The following is a 22,683-nucleotide window of genomic DNA, read 5'->3' as shown; positions in this document are numbered from 1 at the left end:
ATGTGCCAGGCGTCCTCCTGGAGAAAGTTCTCCCAGGAGAATGGTCTCTCCACCCCCTGACGGTTCAGTGGTTATGGCAAACCTTTGGCGAGGCAGAGGTCGACCTCTTCGCCTCCAGGGAAAATGCGCACTGCCCTTTTTTCTTCTCAAAGAGCACGGACGCGCTCGCCCAAGTCTGGCCGAGCCGCCCCTTGTATGCTTTTCCCCCGATCGCGATGCTACCTCAGGTCATCAGTCGGATCAGGGAGGTGAAATGTGCAGTGCTCCTGGTAGCCCCACTCTGGAAGAACCAGACGTGGTTTCCAGAACTGATGCAGACGGAACAATTATTCGTATGCTTTGGCGGCCGCACTAAAGGTCTCGCAGTTTCAAAGCAAAGAATATCGCGCTGGATAGTGGATGCCAGAGGCGGCGGCAGCCGATTTTGCCGGGGCTTCAGCCCCGAATGTTTTGAGTATAGCCCCGAATGTATTTTGAAAAGTTGACTGACAAATATGAAACTGGACAATAGCCTATGTAAACCTCCGAAATCATAAGTTGCCGTATTTCATTGTGCTTTGGCTTTGCACATGCTGCATACAGCCTGTAAAAATAGCCTATAGAATAAGTTCCTTTGCTGTCGGTAGCCTATGGGCGACTCCGTTTCTTCCTCTCTGTTGAAAATGCAGCAGGTAGGGGAGGAGCTGACATCAACTTACTTTACTTAGTGGCGAGTTAACAGCAGTTAGCAGGAAAGACAGCAAAAATTAAGCAAATGAGGCTTCTAAAATTTCCGAAAGAAGTCAGTGGGTAAGAATTCGCATTTGTTTTTGTCCTTAAAGTCTTAAGATCATCATCTGGCTGGCTTTCACCCACAGTAGGCTAAACTTCATACTGACTGATATCACATGTTGTAACCTCTAGCCTCGTGGTTAGCGCATTTGCCTCTCACGCTGAAGACCGCGGTTCGAGTCCAGTTTGGAGCATAATTTTCTTGTTTATCAGGTGTTATTTTCTCTAAGGATAACCAATAAGCATTAGCATAAAATGTATGTGTGACTTGTTTTGTGATATTAGTTTGTTGTAAATATACACTTTGAGGGTAGCAAAGATGTGCCAGAATCAGGCATGGAAACTGGTAACAATTAATCAGTCACTTTACTTTAGAGAAAGTTAAAAGTGAAACATTTCTTATCCCAATGATCCTAATGAAAGGATTTTGACAGATGAACATGGAGAATTATATACAATTCGATGCCATGGTGTGTCAATGAACTTAGACTAAAGTAATTTATGTATTGCTTTAACTTAGGATCTTATACATCATTTTGACTATTTATGTAAAAAAAAAAATATTATTTATATAAAAAAAATTTTTTACTTCACTTTACTCACTATAATATAACTCTTTTGTGATGACTTTATTGTAATGTACATGAAAATTCAAGAATCATGATAGATCTTAGGGCAATCCCACTGATCTGCTCTTCCCAATACATTTTCTTCAATGGTATTGGTCTACAATTTGAAATATGTAGCACTTGATGAATTAGTTGTTTGAAGCTGATTTGCAATAAGTTATGTGCCGTATCTGTTCTTTTGCATCACAGATGATTCAGGGAGGAGAGAGGATGTTGAGGATAGAACTAGAGTGGAAGATATAGGAACTGTAGAAACAGGCCCAGTAAGAGCAGAACTCAAAGAATACCCTCTCACCAGCTTTGAACTACAGGGAAGTGGTTGCTAGTGTGAAAATAAAATTGTCTGGGCTAAACCCTGGATGTCCTTCAATGCTGGAAACGCCTCTGGTGGATGCTATAGCGCTGGCTTATGAAGCCAAGGGCCTTCAATGCCCCTTAGGCGTCAGAGCTCACTCTACGAGGAGCATGGCCTCCTCGTGGGCGTGGTCGAGTGGGATACCCATTGAAGATATTTGTGCGGCGGCAGGCTGGGCCTCGCCTTCGACATTTATCAGGTTTTATAACCTACAGGTCCCCTCATTGCATTCCAACATGCTATCAGCCTGACTGTAGTATGGACTGGAGTATGTATATGCTGAGCATTATCTCCTCCCTTATAAGGTCCGTCTCTGACTGACTTAGAGGGTCTTTTACGCATATCAGTAAATAGAAGAATCAGTACATAAGATATGTGCTTGTGTTTTTACAGTGAGCGCCCCACCATGGGCCACCTTGGGGCAAAGGCGCTCTGTATTATCCCATTATATAGCTCGCCGTTGGCCGGCTCGTTGAATAATCACTTTGCTTTAAGGCTCAGGCATCTGCCTCTGGCTTTATAGAGCGAAGTCAGCACGCACGGCGTTTTGCATGGTGTTCCCATAGCGTAAGCTACTTACGCAATAGGAGAGACCTCTCGAAGGAACGACTCGGTTACTAACGTAACCTCGGTTCAGCTGAGAGGAGGGAACGAGTATTGCGTAACCTGCCGTGCTTGTGCTTGGTCAGTTCGCTTCAGTCGATTGAACCTAAAGAACTCTCATGACGGGCTCTAATATATAGCCTTAGCCACGCCCATCTTGGCGGGCTCTGAGCCTGAGCGGCAGCTCATTGGTCGCGCGTTCAGAGTCGCCCCGTCATTGGTTCGAGCAAGTTGCCGCAGCACAGCCAATGACCGAGCTGCCTCGCTCATTGCTGTCTGCTGTGCAGCTGCAATGCGTTTTACATAAAGACTTCAATATTTCTCGAGAAACTGAGTTTTCCCATAGCGTAAGCTAGAGACCTCCTCTCAGGGAACCGAGGTTACGTTAGTAACCGAGTCGTTATCTGAGTTACTGTAGACTTTGTAAGTTTGAACGAGTCTGGCCATTCTCTGTTGACCTCTCTCATCAACAAGACATGGGCAAAATTGCTTACTGGATATTTTTTTTGTTTTTGGCACTGTAAAGGGGTTCAATGGAAAGGAGGCGGCGAGAACCGGCTTGACAATATAAATAATAGTTTCTAACAATTGCATCTCTTATTGCATGTCCAGTCAGTGCCTCATTCAGAGACAATGCCGGATAACATCATAAATGTTATCACAGATTGGGACATTTAGCTTTTTTATGAGTTAAAACACATGCTCAAAATATCCACAATGTATTTGTAAATCATGTGTATTTGTTGTGGGTCAGATGAGGGTTCTGACTGTTTAAAAGAAATTGAAAATGGAAGAGGATATTTTTATTGTTCTATTGTGACAGTATTTTCTTTCTCTTAAACCCTCCCCCCCCATCTGGATCAGGGTGATCCAACTTAAAATTGTCAAAAACACATGTTAAGACACCTGCGCTCTGTTTCATTCTTTGTGCTGCGTCTAGATTGTTTTTAGCACAGTTGTCACAAAGATTCAACAATCTGAACAAGATCAGGCTGCATAGAGTGGACTGTTGCGGTGTTTCATTTTATTCCAGATTGTTCTGCACCAAATGAAGTTTCAGCAAATAAACAATAAGGCAATACTTTTCCCCCCTTCTGCTCTAGTGTACTGAGGGGTTGCTGTTTCTTGTTAAAACTGTGTATGTTTACTGTTTCAGTACTGTTTTGAATGTTGTCTATATAAAATACAGCCTATTGCAACAGTGCTTGCTAGGAGACTAAATTATAAAGATAGTGAGCGATGTCGGGTTCAGGCTTCTATTCTGACTGTATTGTTTGTTCCGAGTAGGGTCAGGCCACAAGGTCTGGGCTACGATTCGGGTTTCATTTTAAGGCCTGTGCAGACCTCTAGTCCTGGTTCAAGTAAGATCAGGGGAGTCAATTTACAATTTAAATGTCTCAAACAGATCAAAGATAATTTAGGAAGAGTCATTATTGTTTTGGCTGAAATATGGCTAATATTTATGCATCCAATGCTGATGATCAGAACTTTTTTATAGATCTTGAGGTAAAGTTACAAGCAGTTGGGATCAGTGGCGGGCCGTGCATTTAAAGTCTAGGCCTTCAGTGTGATTCATGCCATTAAGAAAACACAGTTTCACAATGAATAAGACACCCTATGGCTCTGGGCATCATACATTATGTCGCAGTTTATTAATAATACCAATTGACATTTAAAAAAATTTTGTTTGTAGATTAATTAAGAGTGTAAAGCAATTAAAAATACATAGGCAAAAAGGTGATTGAGAATGAAAGAATGAAAAATATTTATTCATTTGGCATGTTAGGCCAGCAGAGAAGGCTTTACTGGCCCTGAGAATTTGCCACTGGTTGGGATCCTTCACGATATGGTTTTGCGTGGAGACTTTAATCAAGGACCGGATCCATTAACAGATTGGAGCGATGCAAATATGTATAGATCCTTTAGAGCAACATTGACATTACAGAGGATGTGTAAAAATCTTGATATTACAGTCCCTTGGGGACTTCTGAATCAATCTGGGAGGGATTATACCTTTCTTTCTTCGGTTCATAAAATTTAGTCTAGAATAGATTTTTTTTTTATTCTTATAGTTAAGTCACTCAATCCTTTTGCCACTTATTGCTTAATTGGGAAAATGTTTGTTTCATATCATGCTTTGGTGTGTTTAGAGATGTTGCCACATATAGAGAAAAGAAAATCATATAGATAGCACTTTAATACATCCCTTCTAATAGAGATGTCAATTTTCAGACATTTTCATATTGGATCGTCATGGAAATTAATGATCAATTAATAGATTAATCGTTAACATTAATATCGCAAAACGCACATGGAGGACTCCAAATAATATGTGCATGTAGCCTATTGTTTAAATATAATTTAAATTAATACACTTAAGAAATGCAAGTATTGCCATTTTCCTCTTAAAATATTCTTAGTTTAGTGTATTTAAATACATTTAGGCAATGTTTAGTTCGAATTTGGGAGTTATTTAATTGCTGTTAATGAAATACTCTTAGTAGTAACTTAAGATATTGTATATATTTTTGAGTTCATTAAAACTTCACATTGTGGATCATGTGATATTTTGGACCTTTGGCCTTATTATAATTTTTGTATTATTATTATTATTATTAGAAATGAAGTCAAATCATAACACGCTGCCTAAACACAATACATAACACAGGCTACCGCTTCTGTGATGATAGTGTGATGTCAGCTGAATGTACCTTTGTGCTTTTTTCCCTTGGCGATCGCTGACATAATCGTAGGTTGAGATGAAACCAGGAGATAAACAGTGCTTGTTGTTATGTTGTACTTTAACACACCATCACGGCGTGTGCAGAAAACATACATTTTCATTCATAGAGAGACGCTCCAACCCTGTTTGCTGTGTCTCGTTTGGAAGGCTGCATCCTCCGGAGGTCGCATTTGTCGCCGCATAGGATACTGGGTGAATTGGTCTACAGTAAATCGGAAGCTCTTGCTCTGAGAGCATATTGCCCTACCACTTATTTCTAGGTCTCAATTTTTCAGGTATTTACAGCTGCGCCATTTGCTTTGTACTATTTTTGGTGGTAGTACACAGCTAAGGCTGCATACCCTCTCTGTAAGGTGTTCACAGTCTTTGGAAAGGGGCATGAAGCATCAGTGTATTACTCCTCGTTGATTCAGAGTCTGGGTGATGGAGCCTTAAAAGCTCTTAAGAGGTATTTGAGGATGGGGAGCGGGTTATTAATGTAGGTGACAGATATACAAAACACTGGGTCCAAACTAGTGTAATGATTGGCAGACAGATCATTCTTATAGGATGGAAGTTAAAAGGCGATCCCTCATTTCAAGAATGGTTCATCAAATTGGGCAGGGTGGCGGTATTTGAAAAGATGTCATATAAACAGCTTGCCAGACGAGACGTCTATGGTAAGAAATGGGACAGATACTTGACCTTTCTGGAAGGCTTTCAGTGAGGACCACGTGGAGAGAAACATGATTATGGTCGAGATTGTAAATTGTATCTGTTGTGGAATTGTTCTTTTCTCCTATTCTCTCTTTATTTGGTTATTGTTATATTTGTATTTTCTCAACAAAAAAAATAAATAAATTGTGTGTATACTGTACATGTGTGATTCAGGCTTGAGCATGGTGATGTTTGTTGGGGATGGGGAATTTTTGGGGGTTAAAAAGGGATAATTGTTGATTCTGTTCATTTATGTTTTGCTTTATTTTGTATTTACAGCATATGGGAATCAATAAAAAATGTTAATTGCAAAAATATTTTAATAAAATTAATTTTGCCCAAAAAGTGCATTTGACCATTCAAATGACGAGATTGGCCTGTTATGTCTGCTCAGTGTTATTGTCTGTTTGACTTTATTTTTAGATCTCCATCTGAAAATTGATGCAGTACATTAGTGCATCTGTCCATCCAGTTTATGGCTGCCCTCAGCCAAACCTCCCTGTCTCTCTGAGTCATCCTATCCTCTCCTAATACCCTCTCATGAAGTTGGCTTAAGTGGATACTTAAACTATTTTAAAATGATCACATGGTAAACACAAACAGTTTTGCCATGTCAGTTAAGTAAGATGTCGCAGCCTGTTGCATCAAATGATGGTAACACGGACCCCCACACCATGCCCTTTGTAAAGGATAGCTTGATTGAGTGTGACATGAGCTAATGCCTTGTGGTTTTTACACTCAGTGAGACCTATCATCATGTGGGTGCTCCCCTTTCTGTGACTTGTTCTGGAAGAAGTTATTTTTAGTGTACATAAAAAGTTAAAGAACTTTTTATGGTTGCAGGGTTTCATCTGTCAATGAAAACCTGGAAATATCAGAGATTTTAAGAGATTTTAGATTTCCAGGCCCGAAAAAGTAATGTAAATTTCTCTTGTAATGCTCAGCTCTAAAATATGTTATTGAACAGAAATTACTCTTTTGTGCGTACCATCTCTATAAAATGATTTTTCTAAATCCTAATCCAGTAACCACAATTGACTAGAGAAGTTATAGAAATTAATGTAACCCTGTTGTCCTCCCAGGAGAAGAATTTGTGTATGTTATTTGTGTATGTTTCCTCATCTCACTAGGTGGCAATGCAGTCTCAGACTCAGACATCTGTGGATTTGTCTTCTCTGCTTGGACAGAAGAAAGCTGATGCTCCACGCGTTCTGTATCAGTGCGCTGACTGTGAGGTTCTCTTTGATACTCTGTCGCTATGGCAGCAGCACCGCAAGATGGGCTGCTGCCTTGAGACAGGGCCAGGACCTGGAGGAGACCAGGGAGAAAGCCATGAAACAGATGCTAAAGAAGCTCAAGCACTTTCTAGTCAACCAGAATTTCAGGAACCTGAGTGGGAACAAGATGAACACAGACAGATGGAGGTGAATAAAGAGAGAGGACAGCCTCAAATAAAGATAGAGAACACTTCTCAAGAATATCTGGTAAGAGATGAGGCTTCTGAAAAAATTGTGTCATCTGAGAGCTCTCAGCAGGACTTGCAGAGTGACAAAGCCCACATTGAACCTCCAAAGGCCCCAGGCACTCGGGTAGCTACGTCTGTGGAGCCCTCCACTGTAGAGGACAGCCCTGCTACAAGGCGTAGGGGACAAAAGAAGGTTAAGCTACCTTCCAGCCTGCTCTGTGTTGAGTGCGGACAGAGTTTCAGTGCCGTTCCAGAGCTCGTGACTCACCGCAAGATTCAGCATGGCTTGAAGGATGCCATACACCGCTGCACAGTATGCGGAGAGGGCTTCCTCAACACCACACTCTTCCTCTATCATCGCAGGCAGCACCGCAGAGAGGTGGAGAGCGAAGCCAAGCTGGCCCCACTTGCAATCCAACAGTTTTCCACAGCTCTGCTGGATTCCCAGGGTGAGGGTTTGTTACTTTTAGCCACGGCAGGAGAAGGCCAGAGTCTAATTGAGGTGACCACTATGGAACATACAATAACCGAGACCCCTGTAGCACAGGTGGAGGTGGAGCTGGACAGTAATTGTATGACAGGAGAGGAGGCTATGCAGAATGACCAGGTACATGCAGAAGAGGGCGCTGTGAGCATGGAGAATAGTGAGGTCCTGGTGGACAACATTGTGGAGATGGTGGAAGAAAGGACTGAAGTAAACGATGAGGAAAGATTGGAGATGGTCCCTGGTAATATAGAAGGAGAGCAAAGTGGAGCCATGCAGACAGAGAAAGATGTCATTTCAGAGAATGAAGAGGTGGAAAGTAAATCTGCAGAGGAACCTGTTACAGCATCCTCCTCAGGCACTGAAGGACGGATTTTTCTCTGCCAACAGTGTGGATCCTCTTTCCCCAATGAGCAGGAGTTGATCAAGCACCGCAGTACAGAGCATGGCCTGGAGGCACCGATACATACCTGCACAGAGTGTGGGGCTGAGTTCATGAGTACCACACACTTCCTTTACCATCGCCGTGAACATCGTCTGAATGGACCTGTAGGACAAACACCTTCTGCTGAGGAGAAAAGCAGACTCGTTCCTGCTTCAGCTCTCACCTCCATGGTAAAATGCAGAGACGACATGCCCCTCAGAAAACCAGGTCAGAATGAATGCACACAATAATGATTTGACTCCAAAGAGATCAAATTAAGAAGGATATCCTTACATGCTTCTTTCACTCTCACAGATTTTAATGATGCAACTAAATTGGGCAGTTTTTCTAAATGATAATGCAACTTTATGGTCAAGGTTCTGTTCTGCTAACAGACAGTGTTTCAGTAAGTATCCAATAGTGCGTAATAATTGAGAAAAATTAAAGAGATCACCTAAAAATTAATTGAATGAATTCTCTCATTATTTACTCACCCTCATGATATCCCAGGTGTGTATGACTTTCTTACTTAACCAGAACACATTTGAAGAGAAATACAAAAATATCTTCACACACTTTCTCTTTTGAAGTTCCAAAAATCACAGACAGTCAGCATAAACGTAATCCACATGACACCATGTTAAACAGCTGTTAAATTAATGTCTTCTAAAGCAACATGATCGCTTGTAGTTAAAAAATATTAATATTTAATTACAGTCTGCACTTAATCTACTTAACGACTGTAACAATATGTTTCTTTAATCACCAGCAGCAACAGCAGATGCCACTCTCGAGGCCCCTGCCAAGCTGAGTCGGGACTGGTCGCGCACCGCCCTGCCTCACGAGTGCCCGCATTGTGGGAAGGGCTTTACACGGCGCAGCCTATTGCGTGAGCATGTGTTCAAGCACACGGGTGAGAAACTCTTTAACTGCAAAGTTTGCAAGAAGGGCTTCCCCTCTCCAGCCAGCTTGCTGCGTCACCAACTCACCCATGGAGGTTCCCGCTTATTCAGCTGCCCCATCTGTGAAAAGCGCTTCTTCCAGGCTACCTCACTCAAACGCCATATGCTGATCCACCAGACAGGGGAAACTCAGGAACGCTGGGTCAGAGGCAGAGGAAAAGGGAGGACAACATCCCTAAATGATGGACGTGCGCACATCTGCCCTGAGTGCCCAGCCAGCTTCAACTTTGAGTCCCAGCTGGAGAGTCACAGGTTTGTGTGTGTTTGTACATGTTAAAGTCTGGGACTAAAAAACAAAAATGATTTTCTATTCAATTTGTTCTGAGCAGAAACAGTATTTTTTTAATTCCGGTTCCACCTTTCCGCTGCCTTCTTTCCAATTTTCAACTGGTTAGAACAAAATAAAAGAACAGTTACAGAGAATCAGCTGAGAAACAAGTCTGCTGTTTTGGAAAAACAAGCTCAAAATTTAAAATAAGCTCTCTCTTTGAAACGTTTGTGTTTAGTTGTCTGGTAATTGTCGCTAATTTTTTAATTAAGTGAAAAGTCACATCATGCATGATCACCATTGATCATCGTTTACATGATCGATCATTGCTGCCACATCTGAGTACCTGAGTACTCGAGTCCATCCCTAGTATGCAGTAGCCTATGTAAAGTAACATCTTTTCAATAAATGTATTCTTAATATGAAATATGTCCCCAAAATGATTTTAAATATTAATTTGGCCACCTAAAATTAATTAATATCCTAAATCTCTCTCTTGTGCATGCACGCTCACACTGTGCATTTGGACTAAATGGCATCTTTTGCCAGCCAAATAATTTTAATTTTTTTAACATTGGTTTTGAAAATAGCTTTTTTTTTTTTTTTTTTTTCTCAGAATCAAAGTGCATGTTTATGTTCTACTAAAAAGAGAGAACCCTCATTTTCTTGGGAAACAGGAAATGGTGTTATTCTGAACTGTGATAAACCCTTTGGTTTTTGGTTTCATAAAGGATTTATCAGAACAAAAATAACTGGTTATTAACCAGTTACCAGCATTAAAAAAATTATGCTTTGACTTCGATTTTAAGGAATTTCGTCCCCGTTTTCAGTTATGTTCTGCAAAAAATGTTAATTGACATTATCGTCCCTTCAACCGTTTTAGTCCCTGGATGGAGTGTTTAGGTTTGTGCTTCTCGCTTCAGCTCTAAAAAATATTTTCTGTGATAGTTGATAGCATGCAACAGATGCTCTTAATAAAGTTTAAGTTATTTTTAAACCAGAATATCCCTTTAATCAAAGCTTTTTTTAAATCTTAAAGGAAAGGAAGAGACTTCCCAAAGATCAAAGAGCGAGAATAAATAGTTTCTAGTGAAGACAACACAACATAAGGTTCGAAGATGATAAGAACATGATAAGTTATATGTGAGGATGTTATATTTAAACCATTTAATTACATTTTGACACTAATAATAGCTTTTTCATGTACACGTTTCAGATTTTAGTTGTTCTTTTCTGTAACAATGTTCTGTTTCTTAGATTTCTGAACATTTAGACATAAATTGACTATGACTTTAATAGTGAAAGATATCAGCAGTTGATTCAATTCAAAGGGGAGAATTTCTGCTGAAGTACTTCAATGATGGCCTAGTCTAATATGATAAGCCTAATAAAACACTTTTTCTTATGTGGTTATTTTTATGCTAGATGTCACCAGCATAATGTCTACACAATTGAATGTGCTGTTGCGTCCACTGATATAACTTTAATTCTGCAGCCAGACTATTACCAGAATTTAATATTGAATATTTTCTATAATGCATTATCTAAGATTATAATTATTATCTAGTTATTTGAAACCCTATTCACAGGGGCCTTCATTAATGGATTTCGCACAGTGTTCAGTAGTATAGCAGTAAAGCTCATTAATGTTGCATTTGTACAGGCCTATTATCTCCATAGCATCAGTTTTTTTTTTTCATTTCTAGTGCACTGATACAGCTAATAAGAGCAGAAAGGAGATAAACTATGTGGTTGTTTACAACTAAGCATATGTCAGTAAATTTGCTGGAATTACATTCTTAATTATAATGTCAGTAACTTTGTTTTTTCTGCAAGTCATTTTACAGAGTACAAAGGACTTGTTGAAAGATGACATATACTCACGGGACTGAAAACTAAATATGAGCAGTAATTATTGATGTCAGCAATAATTACTGAGGGCCCTGGTGATTTTAATCCCATGCGTATTGGGTTTAAGACATTCTAAAGAGGCTGCCACTCTCCTGCACTTCTCAGTTTAATGAACTTTCTTTAGCCCAGCTTAGAGTTGATGCTATATTATTTTTCAGTGTTGTGTTAACTCTGGTGCATGGTGTGAACTACAGTGGACAAATCTTTAAAAGCCTTTTTTTTTTTTTACCAATTCAGGGTGTAATTATCTAAACCACCATGAATGATTATCTCTGACCATAAGTCATTATGTTTCTAACATATAAATTCATGTTGATAAATGTTACCATGCACCTTGTAAATTTGTAATGTTTACCATTATCTTCAAGATTTCTTACCATTTTAATCAGAAACAAAAACTGGGAATTATTATATTCTTGTTATGAAGTAATAAGCAACATTAAGATATTTTTATTCACGATTTAATAATGAATGTATCAGAGGGTTAATTGTGCTTCTGTAAGAGTGCAAGTCTGTGCTCTGTATGAATGTGAGTGAATTTGAATGTGTCTTTTATCAGATGGGTTTGTAAGTTGGATTTGCTCCAGGGACTGCATGATGCAGCCTTTCTTATTCACTCTTTCTCTGTTTTTCGCTGCCCTAGACTCCTACACACCAGCCATCCATTCCCATGCAATGTGTGCGGGGAGGCATTTATACGTCGCAAGGACCTGGACCTGCACTATCTCATCCATCAAGGTCAGCCTGAGGACATGATCCCACACTCAGCCCTTTGTCCTTATGGGCTCTCGCTGACACTCATTTATTATTATATATTTATTTATCTTTACACAAACTCAATTCAATATTATTTGTATACTGATTTTACAATAAAAATATTCTTCTAAATCAGCTTTACAGAAAATATAAAAAAAATAATAATGCCTTGACCCAGTGAACAAGCCAAAGGCAACAGTTGCGAGTAAGATCTCCAACCTCGGTTGTTTAATAGATAAGAAAAAAACCTGAGGAGGAACAAAGACTCAGCTCGAGATGCACCCCTCCTCAGTTGTTAACCTTTCATGTTAACCAAAAAATATTTTGCCATATTCTGAAATTTAAGAACATTGATGTATATAATTCAAAACACTTGCCCTTAATTATAAACAAATCTAAACAAAAATATGTTCTATTCATAAGGTTCATTTAGTGACCATTCTTTAGAAATAGTAGGCAATATAGGTAATAGAAGTGAAGACTAAGGGAATAGATAAATGTTTTTTGTCACTCAAGCATATGTACACAAACAAATTATTCTTATTAAGTGCCCCATTCAGTCTGTAATCTGTGTTAATGTTTGTGTTTCTGGCCACACACACACATACACACTGCAAGCTTCTGACAGAATTGTCAGAAGAATGAGTTTTTATTGATCGGTTGGAGGTAAATAGATGAGTTCAGAGGTCACATTGATTAGGATGGGTTGCGTGTGTACTGATAAGATCAGCAGCTATTCACTATCACCTCTGATCTATGCCTCTAACACTGATAGGACCACTGCCACAGCTGTTCCTCTCTTTAGCAAAACAGAAAGGGTGAGAAAGAGGCAGGACATATTTTTTATAGGTGCAAATATGGGAGTGCAGGATTGGTTAGTAGAAGCTTTTAAAAGCCTGTAAAGGTCAAAGAGACTGAGTCACAGTCTGGCAGTGTGAAAGCTTAATAATAATAAAAAAACAACAACTCTGTGTATCTAAACATCAGCCGAACAGTCACGTCACCCATGATCCCCATAAAGTGCTGTGTTATTTCTAGGTATTCACTGTGCATTCTGTGAATGTGGATGTATCAGTGCTCCTCCCTCTTATTGGTCCTGTTTAAATAAGAGGGATCTGGCTTTTGAGTGTTCATGTTTGTGTTGCACCTCTCCATCCTCATCTCTCTTACTGATAGGGAAAATACAATGTGTTTGTTTTTCTCATTTGATAAGAAGCCAAAGATGTGTTTTGTGTGCATGTGTGATCGAGAGCAAATGTGTGCATTTCTTCTAAATCAGAAGCCAAGGAGTGAGTATACGTGTGTTAACTAGAATTAGACCTACCATATAATCGGTTTGACCAATATTATTTTTTTGTCTTATTTTAGTGGGGGATTTTTGCCTTTATTAATAGGACTGTAGAGGCTGAGAGGAAATTTGGGGAGAGGGATTGAGGGAGGAACGGGATGGGGACCCAGCTCTTACATATGAGAAGCAAAGATGTTACCTTCTGCGCCACAGCTCTGATATTTGACAGAATTATTTTATTTTATTTATTTTACACCAATATTCCCACTTTTCTACTTAATTGGTTATCAGTTCTTTTAATATCATGTTTTTATAGCTAACAGGTGGATATGTGTTTATTGTATAATATTTGAATGTGTTGTTTTCATACATTATTAAACTTTTAACTACCTTTCATGCTCTTGCTTATGCTCAAAGGATTATTCCAGATTCAATACAATTTAAGCTGAATTAACAGCATTTGTGGCATAATGTTGATCTCCACCTAAATTAGTTTGACTTGTCTCTTCTTTATTTACCCAAAAAAATCACTGTTATAGTAAGGGGCCAGTCCATAACCACTAAATGCTTATACATAGTTTCAGAAATATTGCCATAGAATGTAAACATTATAAACGTTAACATGATTATACCTTGATAAAATCACGTACTAATCTTATCTGTGCAAAGTTGTATCCAGTATTACAACAGCGTCATGACAGTGAAAACTTGTTATCCCAGTATTGGATATAACTGTACAAAGAAAAGATTAGTTAGCAGTTTTATCACACTAAAATCATGTTAACATATACAGGATAATGTTTACGTCTTATGACTATACTTCTGAAATTGTGTATTTTAGCATTTATGATTTTATCCCCATTCACTCCCATTGTAAGTGTCTTAATGTAACCACTTTTTTTATTATAAACAAGGGGTGAGTCAAAATGTGTTTTTGTGGTAATCTACATAACGCCATTAATGTTGATTGAGCTTAACTTATATTTAACCTGGAACATTCCTTTTAAGGATTTAGTAATTATTGAGTCAAAAAAGCAGATTCTGAGGATTGATTATTGAACGCTTAAAAATAGTTCGTGTCAATCATTAAAAAAATCTATTGGTCTATCTGTGTAGTTAACTTCTGTATGCTTCTCCCTTTCTCTTCTTGTAGGACTTTGACATACATTATATATATATCCACAAAAGTGTTTGAAATGCATCCCACTCTTTATCCTTTGCTATCCCTTTGTCTTTGTCTGCAGATAAAGAACCAAAGACATGTCCTAACTGTGGCTCTCAGTTCTTGAATCAGGCAGTCTTGGACACACACCTGCAGCACTGCACCGGGGAGGTGCCAGTGCGCCGCAGATATAAAGGTCAGGGACGAGGAAAGGTGGGAGGTCAGCTGGAGTGTGATATGTGTGGTCACCGCTGTGTCACTCAGGATGGTCTCGACCTGCACCGTCTTTCCCACACGGGTCAGACACCCCTGCGGTGCCCACTTGCCCCCTGCAGGCGGCGCTTCGCCTCCAGTTCTGCATTAGGGGAGCATCTTGTGGCACACTGCCGTGGAGCTCTGGGCAAGAAAAACGCTCCACGCCGCTTCTCATGCGAGTTCTGCGGGAAGGAGTTCGCCTACCCGTCCACCTTCACCGTTCACATGAGAACGCACACCAATGATCGACCCTTCGAGGTACAGCAGTCTTTCAGCAAAGAGAATGTTTCAGGGTTCCCACAGTTAACAAAATCCTTGAAATATCAGGGAATTTTAAAGGTGCACTCAGTAATATATAGTGTATGCAGCATCATACAATTCTCCGTTAAAGGAATGGTTCACCCAAAAATTTTAATTCTCTCATCATTTACTCACTCTCATGCCATCCCTGATCTGTATGACTTTCTTTATTCTTTTGAACACAAACAAAGAGAAGAATATTTCAGCTCTGTAGGTCTGTATAGTGCAAGTGAATGGTGACCAGAACTTTTGTAGCTCCAAAAATCACAGTAAGGAAGCATAGAAATGAATCCATGTCTTCAGAAGCGATATGATAGGTATAGGTGAGAAACAGATAAAAATGTAAGCCCTTTTTGCTGTAACTCTCCACTATCAATTTTTACGTCTGAAAGTCATATGTGGTGACTGTTTAGTTTTACTTTCAAATCTGAAAGTGAAAGTTAAATGGATAGTTCACCCAAAATGTTTCATTATCTCATCATTTACTCGCCCTCATGCCATCCCAGATGTGTATGACTTTCTTTCTTCAGCAGAACACAAAAGAAGATTTTAAGATTAATATCTCAACTCTGTAGGTCCAAACAATGAAAGTGAATGGGTGCCAAAATTTAAGCTCCAAAATCCATATAAGGGCAACTTAAGAGTACACCAGGTGACTGGTGGTTAAATCAATATCTTCTGAAGTGATATGATTTGTGAGAAACGGATACATTTTCACTTTCTCCTTCTGTTTTTGGTGATTCACATTCTGGAGTGGTGGTGGCGGCATAGTGGACTAATGGACATAACTGGTAATCAGACCCATCTGATGGTCGCTGGTTCGAACCCCACAGCCACCACCATTGTGTCCTTGAGCAAGACACTTAATCCAGGTTGCTCCAGGGGGATTGTCCCTGTAATAAGTGCACTGTAAGTCGCTTTGGATAAAAGCGTCTGCCAAATGCATAAATGTAAATGTAAGTGCATATTACCCCCTACTGGGCAGGGAGGAGAATTTATGACAAAATAATGAATTAAATATTGATTTGTTTCTCACCCATACCTATCATTTCATGTCTGATGACATGGATTTAACCACGGGAGTCATATGGATTACTTTTATGCTCCCTTTGTGTGGATTTTGGAGCTTTAAACTTTTGCACTCATTTACTTGCATTGTGAGGACCTACAGAGGTGAGATATTATTCTAAAAATCCTCATTTGTGTTCTGCAGAACAAAATGACTTTTTTTATATTGTTCTGTTTCTCACCCACGCCTATCATATCACTTCTAAAGGTATTGATTTAAACACTGGAGTCAAATTGATTACTTTTATGATTCCTTTTATTTTTGTGATTTTACAAAGGTCTGGTCACCATTCACTTGCATTACCTACAGAACTGAGATATTCTTCTAAAAAAATCTTTGTCTTCTGCAGAAGAAAAAAGTAATAAATATCTGTGATGGCATGAGGGTGAGTAAATGATGAGAGAATTTTCATTTTTGGGTAACCTTTCCTTTTAAAGATTGCATTGAAAAAGAAAAGATATTCACAGTCAGCCATGATTAATTTATTCTGTGAGTGAAAGCATTATTGAGAATAGGACTGATGTTTAAGTAGAGTCTTCATCTTTTGTGAGTGAAAATACTAATGTAGAAATGTAATGTACTAATGTAATGTACTAAAAATGTAGCAAAAAAATCATTGAGTGCACCTTCAAAATTGTGATTTCAAGGTCTGCTAAACTCATGGAAATTAATTAAATATTAAAAGTCATGCAAATGTCATGGAAATTCTAGAGTGTTTTTCTGTTTGGGAAGTAAATCCTCTAAAATCTTAATTTAAAAATCCTTGTCCTGTAACCACAAGTGACTGGAAAAGTTATGGTATTCCATTGGTCAGATGCTGTGGAAATGCTGATATACTGTATGTGCTGGTTCATGAAGCAGGAAACTTCAGGTTTGAGAAATTAATTATCTTTCTATTTCAGTGCTCTCAATGTGGGAAGCGTTTTCGGCAGCTTCCACACCTGCAGGATCACGAGCGCATTCATAGTGGTGAGCGGCCGTTCACGTGCTGGGTGTGCGGGAAAAGCTTCAGTGTAGCAGCGAGACTAACGGAACATGCCCATGTGCACAGTGGCGAGCGTCCGTACATCTGCACTCGTTGTCCAACTGCCTTCCGTTCCCGATCCAACCTTGAAAAACACATGCGTATCCATGACAACGACCCCGTAGACTCTGCTGCACAGAGCTTGATGGATGATGATGCGGCTGTACAGACCATCCTCCTAGTACAGGAGTCTGCCTTTTCCTCACCATCCTCTTCCACATCCGCCATGCCTGTTGTCCAGGAGGGCATGCTGGTGGCGGAGGAAGGCGGCACATCTGTGGTCTTTCTGCACCACAACATGAGCATGCCTACTATCTCTGTGCCGACCATCTCAGTGCCCTCTGTGACTGTTTCAAACATCTCTTTAGTGGCAGGCCAAGATGTGCCTCACACTATTGAGGTTATCTTAGAAGAGAATGTGTAAAAAGACAGAAGCATAATCAGATGAATGGAACGGGTAGGTGAGGGGGTTATGAACATGACATTTATTCTATTAATTGATACTCCTTTTGAGATGGCAGATTCAGCAATATGTAAAAGATAGCAGGTCAGAACTTTATAAAAGAGTATTTGTATGCATGTGTGTATGTGTGTCTGTGAGCTTGTGTGACCTCTTTATGAGAAGGATATATTTTTGCTTTTGCAGTGTAGAAAAACCTCGACTCATCATCTTTATTTATTTTTTTACATTCAAATTTGCCACTGTAATTATTCTTATTTTATCTTTGCATTTTTTTGTGTTTTATATGCCTTTAATAGATAACATGCCCCATGATTTTTGTGGCTGTTAAAATAATAAGCTTGTGGGGTTACTGGTTCATTTAAAGGGACTTTGACTTTAGAGAACTAGAATAAAGTGTCTAACTGTGTTCTTATCGATAGACTGACAGCTGCAGATGCTTTCTGAAGATGAAGCTTTGGACAGTAAGGAAAAGTAAATTTTGCTGATCAAGTCAATTGAGAAGTAAAGGGGTTATTCTTTTTTGTTTCTTGCACCAAAAACATAATTTTAGTGTTTTCCACCCTCTCTTTGACCCATAGAATTAAACAGGCCTTTATTTACCATTGTGTCTTAAAGACTTGTATGTAAACAACAACCACTGTTACAACTGGCTAGCCTCTTTGCTTGTGAAATGAATAACAATGATTTCTTTAGGCAAGTTTGGTCTTTCCCTAAACCAAGACCAACATTTCCAATTGTAACTCATCCTAAAGCTCTTAAGCTACTTCCACCAAATTTGGCACAGCCCTTGAGACAGTTCTGACTCAGGTTGCTATAACTTTTCTAACTGATCTGATATACAATTTTCCCGTAAAATGTGTTCAAAAATAAAAAGTCCCATAGACTTGGGGTGCATTCACGTCTAGTCAATAATACCGCAATTACAAGATTCCGACTTGTAAAAAGCATTTGTGTCTTTGTTGAACTTGTAATTACAAGTTGTATCCTCTGAATTCTATGAAAGCTCCAACTTGACAGTTGTGACCTCATGTTAAAAGAACCAATACGGCAGTGGCCTCAACAGTGTGATATACCATTTTATTATGCCATTGATGACCGGAGGATTTTTCAAAAACTTATAGAGGTGAATTAATGAATTCATGTAGTGATAAACATTTTGCTGTTAGCAACAACAAAGCCATTTTGGCGTTTTAAGTGTTGCCATAGAAACAAATAACTTAGGAGGTCTGAGGACGTGGATTTCTGTGTGGAATTTTGGAGTTACCATATCATAACTACAGTAAGTCCGACATATGAACACACCATAACCGTGATTAAATGGTCCTTACTTTGGCCTGTAAAACCTTTAAACATAAATTTAGCTTCTAAAACTTGTTTAAACCTCAGCCCTATAGGCTTTTTTAAAGCCAACATAAAAGACTTAACTTAACCCATCTACAGTAGGGTTATTTGTCCTGCTTCCTCCTTTTTTACCATGACTATGCAAGCCAGATAGTCAAAGGCATAATAGCCGATGATAATGTGTGAATGTTTTCAAGGTTGAAGTTACAACCACAACGATTTCGTAAAGATGTTTTTTAAAAAGAATTGCAGTTTCAGTAAAAGGTCTTTTTCAGAATTAATTTTGATGTCTGAAAGTTAGAATACGTCTACATAAGCAAACTAGATTAATCCTTTGATCTGACATAAACGCCATTTCAATGAATAACACCCCCAGTACAAACATGAATAAATTATCTTGCATTTGTAGGTGTAAGTGATGACTGCAGTGGAACCAGAGCTTTGAGCTCTTTAACTACAAATATCATCATGAATTTTCACCCGTTGAAAGGGGTTTGAGGTGAGCTCCATTACCTCAGCTCATTGAGAGATTAAGGGTGTACTGGGTCATTACTGGAGCTCATATAGTTTTCCTCCACTCGCTTCTTGCTCCTCCAATTTACACATGTCCTGTTGAACTCCTACTTCATACAGCTGCTGCATCATTATGATTAGGCCCATCAATTACTGACATTGATATCAAAATGCCATTCCCTGCACTGAATTTACAAAAAACTATTTGAAAGATATCTTCCCCAGCTAGTTAATTTACTGACTTTGACTTGCAATTACAATGTGACCTTCATGTAAATGAGCAATTTGGCCATTTAAGATGCATCAGGAGTGTGTTTTGCCATTTACTTGCTTTGTTGGACAAATAAATGAGAAATCAATTAACACATTGGTTTTGATAAAGGCCATGAAGAATGTTATTAAGCCTGATATCAAATTAAATTAGATGTATCAAGCATATTAGATAAGATATTAACAATAAGAAATTCTTGTATGATAAGACAATAAGAACAATAAGAAGTCTTGTAATTTGGTGCGAGAAATCATGCCTTCTGGAATAAAACAGTACATTCGGTCACCTTTATCCTTCCCCCCAAGGTTTGTGTAATCTTGTAAATTCTATAAATATCTCTTCATGAGTAGAAGCCTTGAGGCTGCATATTTAGTGTTGAGCTGAAACCTGCTGACCTTAAAATACACCAGTGATCAAAGACTGTCTGAGTGTCATATTTAGATGTCTGACCCCCATTCCATTACTGCTGTTTTACTAGAGTTCCAGAAGCAATTTGTTTTTTTTTTATAAAATTTTTAAACCACTTAAAAATTGTTTACATTTTATTTGGTGAATTACTGTGCATGTTTGAAGTATTTGTTTAAAAATAAGACTTTAAGTTGATGTTTTTTTATGTTTCTGTGACAAGCCTGCATGCAAGTCCTAATGAATATCCTTTTTTTTCTCATTCTCTCTGCGTCGGTCTCTCTTTGCTGAGGTAGCTGTACCTACTGTGACTTTGACAGAGTGTTCCCCTTGCGTGTTGCCCCTCTCTCTCGTGTGTGTGTGTGTGTGTGTGTGTGCGCGCTATATCCGTACTGCAGTGTTAAAGAGAGAGATGCTGCTGTATACTGCATTTTCATTTACAAACTATATCCATTACAATGAGTAGGCCCACATGAAATCTGTTTGTACCATACATTTCCATACATTTCCATTGAATTGGAAGATCGCAATTCACAATACTCTGCTCATCCCCCACCCCTTACATTTTGTTTATGAAATATTTTGTTTAATTTTAAAATGCTCTCAACTACCAATAAGCAGGGACTAAAAACGGTTCAAGGAACGAAAACCAAAAATAAACAATCATTAGCAGAACGTAACCGAACAAGATTGTGAAAGCATTATTTTTAAATGCTGGTGACCAGTTATAACTGGTTAATTTTGTTCCGATACATTTTTCATGAAACTAAATACCAAAGGGTTTTGGAACTACATCACTTCATGTTACCCATAAAAATGACACATGTGCTTTGATCCTGAAGGAAACTGCTGCATCACACATTTCTTTACCTAATTGCCCGTTGTGGATGTCACGTTCTGTGAGTGAAGACCTTTTTAACAACTATGTACAATTACTACATCTACTGTACATGCACATCTAATCCAGGTACAAGAAAAACATTATTAGAGGTAAAAAAGTCTTCACTGAATTATTGTTTGATGTGATGCATTTATACAGATTTGATGCTGCGGGTTTTGACTATGAAGCAGATCTGTTAATAAAATTATACTTAACTGTTAATTTACAGCTTGTTATGATTTCTTTGCCAATAAATCCACCACACAGGAAATAATCTTTTTTATTTTTGCGTATTTTGGGCTTGTTTTTCCAAAACAGGTTGTTTGTTTCTCTTGTGAGATCTGGCAACACTACAATTTGTATTTCACCCACCCATTAGTGCAGAATAATGACATTTTAAAAAGAACGTTATTAACCGTTCTTTTATTTTGTTCTAGTTACCCTTTAGAAAGGAGGCTGCAGAACTTCTGAACCCGAATGAAAAAATAGCAGGTTTATAGCCACACTAATATACTGATGAATAACAAAAATAAGTTTTTCAAAAGATCTGATAACACCAGACAACGTTTACATGAGATTTGAAAGCATTGTATTTTTTGCTTTTGAAGTCAAAACATAAAAAAGCATGCACACTTGCGCACATTGTATACAGTACAGTAAAATCATTGATAAAGGTGTTTACATGTTTGATTATGCTTAATCAGCCAACAACATGTGTGATCATGTAATCTCATCAAATGGCTTTCCTTTATTGCTGTAAGGTCATAAACGGCGTAAGAACATACCGATCAACACAAATAGATTTTTGCCCATTACCCAGATATTTCGTTGCTCACCTTAACCGAAAGAAGAGAATAACTCGATTATTTCAAATGCCATGTAAATGCGGATTTCTTGCTTTGTCAGATTTCTTTTTTGAGTAATTAGCATATTGGTGTGCATGTAAACAGGCTCTGTGTGTACCATTTGGTTTTTGTTTAAACCACTTTTGATTTGACCCCTTTAATGGAAAACCATTAAAGGCAACATGTCCTTATATTTTGGCTGCTTATTAAGCATAATTGGTATAAGATTGTGCATTTAATCATGCTTAGTGTGTAGTACTTTTAGATGTTTTTCACATATTTTACAGTGTGCAAGTTTACATGCCCAATCTAACACCGACAACATCTAAGGTCATGTAAATGCCTTAAACTATGTTTCTTTATAGAGGTAAAGTCATAAATGGCTTGAGAATAAATGTGCACATACAGATTTTTGCCATCATAAACACGATGTGTGCAATAGTTGTGTGCATGTCAGTTTACATTTTTAATTCAACTGCAGAAATAACCTCATGAGGGTTCATGTAAACGTGGTTTTCTCAAATTTGATTTGTTTTAATTTATTGGTATACAGACATCCCCACTCAAAATCAGTGCAGATAATGCAAAAAAATGTCTACAGAGTCTGTCTGGGCTGCCTATGACTTTGTTTGTGTCTGAATACTGTATGACGTTTTGGCCCTCGTGGATGATTTTGACCCATTGTTTTTGTGTGTGTGTTTGAGAAAGAGTAAAAGTTTCACATGATGAATGGGGTGGGGGAGGTATACTGATAGAGTTATCATGTATCTCTTTCAGCACTCCTGTAAAATGCCATATTA

At 38.5% G+C, this 22,683-nt stretch overlaps 1 protein-coding gene across 1 annotated transcript in view; it reads left to right on the top strand.

Moving 5' to 3' along the window:
• The window catches only part of LOC127658346 (zinc finger protein 235-like), a 28,140-nt gene extending 9,670 nt beyond the window's left edge, over positions 1-18,470 (top strand). The window contains exons 3-7 of the mRNA XM_052147588.1: positions 6,928-8,398; positions 8,940-9,384; positions 11,955-12,049; positions 14,600-15,030; positions 17,044-18,470. Coding sequence (XP_052003548.1) covers positions 6,928-8,398; positions 8,940-9,384; positions 11,955-12,049; positions 14,600-15,030; positions 17,044-17,589 — 2,988 coding nt within the window. The 3' untranslated portion in view covers positions 17,590-18,470. The remainder of the gene's footprint in view (positions 1-6,927; positions 8,399-8,939; positions 9,385-11,954; positions 12,050-14,599; positions 15,031-17,043) is intronic.
• Positions 18,471-22,683: the final 4,213 nt, after the last annotated feature.

The sequence above is a fragment of the Xyrauchen texanus genome, chromosome 17 (assembly GCF_025860055.1).
Source record: "Xyrauchen texanus isolate HMW12.3.18 chromosome 17, RBS_HiC_50CHRs, whole genome shotgun sequence".
In the NCBI taxonomy this organism is placed as follows: Eukaryota; Metazoa; Chordata; class Actinopteri; order Cypriniformes; family Catostomidae; genus Xyrauchen; species Xyrauchen texanus.
The sequence above is the reverse complement of the archived record's forward strand: the minus strand, read 5'-3'. Positions and strand labels throughout refer to the sequence as shown.